Source organism: Thamnophis elegans, chromosome 2, assembly GCF_009769535.1.
Source record: "Thamnophis elegans isolate rThaEle1 chromosome 2, rThaEle1.pri, whole genome shotgun sequence".
In the NCBI taxonomy this organism is placed as follows: domain Eukaryota; kingdom Metazoa; phylum Chordata; class Lepidosauria; order Squamata; family Colubridae; genus Thamnophis; species Thamnophis elegans.
In genome coordinates this window covers 153,790,732-153,798,100 of record NC_045542.1, presented here as the reverse complement: position 1 = coordinate 153,798,100, position 7,369 = coordinate 153,790,732, and the positions used below count along the sequence as shown (strand labels likewise).

Below are 7,369 nucleotides of genomic sequence, written 5' to 3'. Positions count from 1 at the left end.
GCCGAAGGTGCACGGAATGCTGTTACCTTCCCACCAAAGGTGGTTCTTATTTTTCTACTTGCACTTTTACGTGCTTTCGAACTGCTAGGTTGGCAGAAGCTGGGACAAGTAACGGGAGCTCACTCTGTTATGCGGCACTAGGGATTTGAACCGGCGACCTTTCTGATCGACAATCCTAGCATCTTAGCCATTGAGCCACCACTTCCCTGTGATGCCTTTTATTTCTGCCAAACCTCATCCCAAAGAAAGCAATTTCGTTTAAGGGGTGGGAGACCCAGAAATCAAGTCATCATTTCAGAAGGTCACCCTACCACAAACTTTTGAGAACTCCTGGGGGGGAAAGCATGTAAGGTAGAGGTCCCCAAACTCTGGGCTGTGAACCAGTACCGAGCCGTAGCCCATTAGAAACTGGGCTGCACAAGCGAAATAAGCTTCATCTGCGCATACACAGCAGCTTGGTAGCTCGGGAAACTACACCCTGCCCCTCCAGTACCAGGTGCCCCCAAAATTGGGGACAGCGAAAGTAAGACACAATGTGAACATGAATCACAATCGTAGTTCATTATGCTGTAAAAGCCAGTTTGGAATGGATGTGCAACTCAAAGTCATAATTTCTTTCTAAAAAAATCTTTCACTGATCTAAACAAGAAATTAACTCAGCCCCTTTCCTGTGAAATATATATGTATATATTTTAAATGTCTTTATTCTGGAAATAAATTAGGATCTGATCTTGCCTTTAGAAGATGTATGTAAATCCTGTGAAGGGCTAGGAAAGGACATTGCGGATTAGGAGTGCTGAAGGATGCTGCATCCCAATTTTTGGCCCAAAGGAAGGCAAGGGAGAGAGTGGGGATTTCTCAACAACGACAGGTCATCTGTTGGCCAAACTAGAGAGATGCCCTCAGTCATGTTGAACTCCGAAGTGAAGTTCAAAATATTCCTCAGAGTCTTTCAGGCTGGCCTTCTCCAAAGTTCCCCAACAAGGCCCCCACATCAGCCAGGGCATTCTGGATGTTTCCGGCTAAGTAAGTGGCATTGGTTTCCTCACAGCAGTTGAAGGCGGTGACGGCAAAATTAACATGGGTAGGCAAAGGGTTGTAGCAAACAGCGTAGCCATCAGGCACGAGTGGCCCGTAACACATGATGCAGTCTGTGCGGGAAGCGACCTGAAAGGCAAAGGAAAGTGGGATCAAAAAACCCCATCTGATTATAGGTGGTCCTCTGACTTATGACCATAATTGAGCCCAACAATTTCTGTTGTTAAATGAAACATTAATATTAAGTGAGTTTTTGTCAAAGTGATAATTTAAGAGCTGACCAGCTGATGCAATGATGGGAATGAGTCAGCAGGGTCTTTGGCTGTTATCCCCTTAAGAGCCTGTTTGTCCGTCTGTCGAGTTTCTTCCATGTTGTAATTGCTGTTTGTTTAGATACTGCTTGTAGCACATGTATGTATAGTATTTCTATATTCCTAATGTAGATAAAAACCACTATTTGATACAAACCACTGTTGCTCCTGGGTTGATACACGTGATAGACCTGTGCGCACTCTGACAGTTTTGCCCCATTTTATGATTTTTTTTGCCACAGTTGTTAAGTGAATCACTGAAGTTAAGTTAGAACACACAGTTGTTAAACGAATCTGGTTTCCCCATTGACTCTGCTGGTCAGAAGGTCCCAAAAGGTGAAAACATAATTGCAACTCATAAATATGAGTCAGCTGCCAAGCATCAGAATTTTGATCACGTGACCTTGGGGATGCTGCGATGGTCATAAGTGTGAAAAATGGTCATAAGTCACTCCCCCTCCCCCCCCCAATCCCGTTGCAAACAAAGAATCTCTTCTGGAGCTGTTTTTCTCAGCAGCCTTGTCTCACAATTGCTTCCTGAAACTGACCGGACCTTAATCAGTTTCACACTGGCATTTGTTGTGGGAAAATGAATGCTTTATTAGCATATATTACCATTGTATTTGCCAATGGTCGCTATCCAAGACAGTCAACAAAACAGGGACTACCTGTACGGAGAATATCATAACCTGAGCAATACAGGAATATAGCAAAGAGGTACAAATTTGGAGCTGGTACCTGTCCTGTGGAGAGTTTCCAGTATGAAGCCAGAGTGTAGGAAATATCCATGAAAAGCTCCGGGACATGGAAGCCGTCCGCTATGGCCTCCATTTTCAGTCCAAGCAAATGGCAGTCGATGCCTTGTCCATCCAGAGCCTGCAAGGCAGTGCACAAAATCAGCTATCCCTGGAAACTGGTTTGAACTCAACACACATTAAACCAAGGCTCTCTCCAAACTTGGCAACATTTTAAGATGTGTGGACTTCAACTCCCAGAATTCAACTCTTCAGGTCTGGCTGAGGAATGCTGGGGGTTGAAGTCCACAAATCTTAAAAAAGTGGCCAAGTTTGGAGATCCCTGGCTTAAACCATGTTTATTAACCACCTGGTGTTTTTATACAGTATGTTACGCCAAAGGGAAATGGGCACTGCCAACTTCAAGGCTGACTTGAAGACATTAAAAATAAATATTCCTACCAAACGCTACAGGGGGATAAGTTACCTGCTCTGTCAGGGTGCTGTGGCATTCAACTGCTTCTTTCAGGAGAGATAATTTTTCAGGGGCCTAGTGAAAAAAAAAGAGAGACGTGGATTTTAGATACCAGAAGAGGCCTGTAAAGCATAGGGATGTTCAGAGTAGGGTTTCCTGCTTGAGCAGGGGGCTGGACTAGAAGACCTCCAAGGTCCCTTCCAACACTGGTTCAAATAAAATAGGGACTTGATGAAGTGGGTTGTTACCCCCAACCTAAAAAAAAAAAGACCACCAAGGTAGAAAGCTGAATACCTGGCACTTCTCGTTATCCATGGCCTGGGCGAAGGCCAGTACAGCTGAGGTAGCAGAGCGTATGATTTCTGACCGGCCCTGATGGAAGCGACGAAGCGAGGCTGTCTCTGCGGTGGGACACAATTGCCCGTGTGCTCTAGGAGGGGCGGGGGGGGGGAGGAAAGGTTAGTTGTAATACGCACCCTGTGTGCACCTATGCCTCCTAGGTGAGAAACTATGTGGACAAAAGGAGATTCCCCGCACTCCCACGGAAAAAGTTCTGTGTAAGGACTTGACTCTCCTATCCCATCAAGAAAGCAGAACTCTTGAAGCAGGCAGCATTTCAAAAGGAACTTTTAGGGGGAGATAGCGATAGCAAGGAGAATAGGCAGGATCTAAACCTTCCCGCTCAAAAATGGTTAGCTTAAAACTTATAGAAACCCCTCCCCTCTGTCCAGTCCGAGATGAGATTTCTTTATTACCAGTCCGGGCACGCTCCCACATACGCACGATGCTTTTGCACATACGTAGAAGCGTCTGGGTGGGTGGGCGGAGCCTCCCGCCACTGCTACTACAGGTTCGGCCAATCTGGGCTGAACCGGCAGCAACCCATTTCTTGAAGAGGTGTGAAGTTGTTGTGAGAACTTGGAGCTAAGAAGGTGACGCTTACTCACCCACCCATCCCGGATCTGAGAGAGAACAGAGGGCCTCAGCTCATCCCTCCCCCTTCCCATTTCCCATGAAGGTACATCAAAGTAAAGGAAAGACCAGAAATAACATAATAAAATATCACCAGGTCTCCTCCCACCAGAATGGCAGCATCCCGAAAGGGATCTATAGGGACCTGACAGGTTGACTGTGGTTCCCAACGTTTTCTATGGCAACCTCCCCCACAATGTTCTGAGCCCCCCCCTCCGTACTGTGAGTCACACCGACACAAGATTACTGCTAGCCAATTTATTCACAGTAAATAACACACCGACAAGACTTTGGCAGCAACCCAGACTTCCACAGATAAGAAATACACACAAAAGCTTCTCAAGCTTTAGTATAACGGTTGTGTCCTGCAAAAGGTCTCCTCCCAAAGTCTCTTCTTATATATTCTCTTGGGAGGAGCCTAATCACAACCACCTGGCCCCAATTATCTTCTATATCTCCGTAGTTGCTGCCGGCGCTTATCTGCCGTCTTTGCCTGGCGTCCGGGACCAACTCCCTTAACTCCTCCCCACTGCTCCAGGGTCTCACGTCAGGGACAAACTCCCTTTGGCTTTCACCGCTGCTCCATGCCTCAGGCGCCTCCTGCTGGCCAACCAGCCTCTCTGGCCCTGCTCGGAGTCTGAGCCCTGTCCAGGGTCCTCCACATCTTCCAGAGCCGACTTATAGGGTCCCTCACTATCGGAGTCTGTTGGCAGCTCCAACGGCTCCTGCTGGGCCACAACACCCCAATATCCCTAGGAAATGTCTATGGAGATTCTCAGTCATCCAGGTCATGGTTGTCCCAAAGGTGCTTTTTCAAGAGGCCACTGGACTTTCTGGTTTTTCTTTGAAGACGTTTCGCTTCTGTTGTGGCCCACTGGTGGCCAGCAGAGCTGGCAGCAGATTTGGACAGTGAGGAGGTTGGGGAGGAACATGGGCCAGTCCTGGAGTCTGGGGAAGGCTCTGATGAGGGCTATGTGTCAGAGGCAGAGAGGGGGCCAGAGCTGTCAGACATTTCCCAGCTGTCTTCGGCGTTGGGGAAGAAGAATTGGGGTCTGTTACAGATGCGTATGCGCAGAGCTGTTGTGAGAGAACAACTGAGTACCAGGAGCCAACTCAGAAAGAAAGGCTCATGTGGACATTGAGTGGTCCCTTCCTGGCTGGGGAATAAATAGAAGCAAAAGGGGAGTGGTGTTGTTGGAGACAACCATTCGGCTTTATTTAGGAAGATTTGCTCATGGAGATTCAGTCTTGGTCACTGCTTGAGAGAGTTTAATTTACAGCTTTGTGGCTGGAAGCTCCCGACCTGGCAATTATCCAAGTACTGATAAGGTCTGTACTTCAGTTAACCCCTTGGAAGGATTATTGCCTGGACCTTTCTCTGCGTAAATGCCATGAATTCATAGTAGTTAAATAAAGAGGGTTTTTCCGGGACAAGGGGTTCTGTTTCTTGGTTCTGCTAAGGCTGGGTCAGAACAGCTTCTCATCCAAGAAGCTTCCCAGAGCTGAAGAAGCTTCTTCGATGAGAAGCGAAACATCTTCAAAGAAAACTCAGAAAGTCAAGTTGCCTCTTAAAAAAAGCCCCTTTCGGACTTCCCTAGGAAATATTTCATTTTATTTATTTATCTACAAACAGCCCTCAACTTACAACCACAATTCAGCCCCAAAATTTCCAATGGTAAGCAAGGGAATTGTCAAAGTGAGTTGCACCCCGTTTGATGGCCCCTTTGCCACAGTTGTTAAGCGAATTAGCGCAGTTGTTAAATGAATCTTGGGGTTATGAAGTGAATCATAACCCCAAGATTCCCGCATTGATCTGACTTATCGGAAACTAGCTGGGATGGTTACAAATGTGAATCACATGCTCCCGAGACACTGCAACCGTCATAAATGTGAGTCAATCGCCAAGCATCCATAGACCTGAGGTGGCGCAGTGGTTAGAGTGCAGTACTGCAGGCCACTTCAGCTGACTGTTATCTGCAGTTCGGCGGTTCAAATCTCACCGGCTCAAGGTTGACTCAGCCTTCCATCCTTCCGAGGTGGGTAAAATGAGGACCCAGACTGTGGGGGCGATATGCTGACTCTGTAAACCGCTTAGAGAGGGCTGAAAGCCCTATGAAGTGGTATATAAGTCTAACTTCTATTGCTATTGCTATCCAAATTTTGATCATTTGACCATAGAGATCAGTGGTGGGTTGCTCTTCTCTTCGCTACCAGTACGCTGCTCGTGGTCTGTTCGTGCACACGCCAGACATGCTCTGTGAGTGCGCCTGACGTGTGCTGCACACATATGCGTACTCCACCACCCCTGTGACACCCAGCTGCTTGTCGGAGGTTGCGAAGGCACCGCACGCTATGCGTGCATGTGCAATTGGCCCGGTTGCCTTAAAAACAGATAAGGAACGCGGGAGGGCGAGTGGGCCAAATGAGCCACCATACCGTTACAGTGGCCACTCCTTCCGACTACTACTGGTACGGCTGGAACCTACCACTGGTGGAGATGCTGCAATGGTCATAAGTGTGAAAAACAGCCTTAAGTCACTTATTTCAGTGCTGTTGTAACTTTCAACATCGCTAAATGAATAGCAACAGGACATAATATTTATATACCACTTCAATGTATAAGTGGTTTACAGAGTCAGCTTATCGCCCCCACAAACTCATTTTACTGACCTTGGAAGGATAGATGGCTGCATCAACTTGAGCCAGTCAGAATCGAACTGCAGTTAACAGAAATAGTCTGCAATACTACATTCTAACCACTGCACTACAGCGTCTCTTTAATTGTAAGTCGAGGACTAACTATGTAAAACATTTACATAGCTGCCCATCTTCCAGCCAATCAAAAAGTTCACACTGCCTTTAAAAGTCGTTGTTAGGAATATAATCTAACGGTTGGGTTGGCAATATATAAATCATATAGCAATGCAATACCGGTTTCTTTAAATCATACTGTAAAATGTGATTGGTTGCTGTTTCCTCAATCGGCCATAAGAGGGAGCCAGAATGACTGTTAGTTCTCTTTTGCATTAGATGCTGGCTGATCTGATCTGAGTGTTTTGGAAACTGGCTGTTAGAAAGTGCCGTGAGCTATTGTAACTTTTGCAACTGCTAGCAAACTTTGAATACTGAACTGATTATATGGTTACTGGACTATGTTATTTGGATTATCCCTTAACTGAAAGACATTGATGACTGATTCTCTTATCCATGTATGACTTGGACTGTTTGATCGACTCTGATACCTCTATTTCCACGAAAGTAAAAGCCTATTTAAACTGCAGTGTCTCTGTATGCTGGTTAGTGTGTTCTCTTAACACAACTCTCACAATGCTTCGCTGAACGTACTCGCTCTCCCAACGGGGAGCTTACCTAACAGTCGTCGTGAGGTATGGCTCACCCCTAACGACACACAAAACCGGTCTTAGTTGCACCCACTGAAAATCCATCCCCAGGCATCCGAGATTGGGAATTCTGGCACCTGAGATCTTGGATCCTATCCTCGTCCTCCCACTTCTCCGACCCATCCTTTGACTTCATCTGCCAGCTCACCTGTAATGCGCCAGCTGCAGAACTACCTGCATGACCGAGTCAGGCCTCAGACTTTGGCTTTTGAGAAACTCCTTCCCAAAGCCGTCATAGGTGAAGCAACGGATGTCCAGGTCGCTGATGAGACTGAAACAAGAAAGAGATTCAGAGCTCAGGCAGAAGCAGTGTCAGATGTAGAGAAACGATTCTCCCCCGCAGGCCCTTGATGGTATCAGATACCTATGGTGTCCCCTGCTGAGGCCCAGCCTTCTCCCTGCCCCATAAACATTTTACATTTGTTTGACGTTACAGTA

General features: G+C 46.7%; 1 protein-coding gene across 1 annotated transcript in view; it reads right to left on the bottom strand.

The window, feature by feature from the left end:
• Positions 1-229: 229 nt before the first annotated feature.
• LOC116504053 (carnitine O-acetyltransferase-like) overlaps positions 230-7,369 on the bottom strand; it is a 62,456-nt gene continuing 55,316 nt past the window's right edge. Inside the window, exons 10-14 of the mRNA XM_032210872.1 lie at positions 7,080-7,202; positions 2,853-2,988; positions 2,571-2,633; positions 2,088-2,225; positions 230-1,167 (exon numbers count right to left, since the gene is read on the bottom strand). Coding sequence (XP_032066763.1) covers positions 943-1,167; positions 2,088-2,225; positions 2,571-2,633; positions 2,853-2,988; positions 7,080-7,202 — 685 coding nt within the window. The 3' untranslated portion in view covers positions 230-942. The remainder of the gene's footprint in view (positions 1,168-2,087; positions 2,226-2,570; positions 2,634-2,852; positions 2,989-7,079; positions 7,203-7,369) is intronic.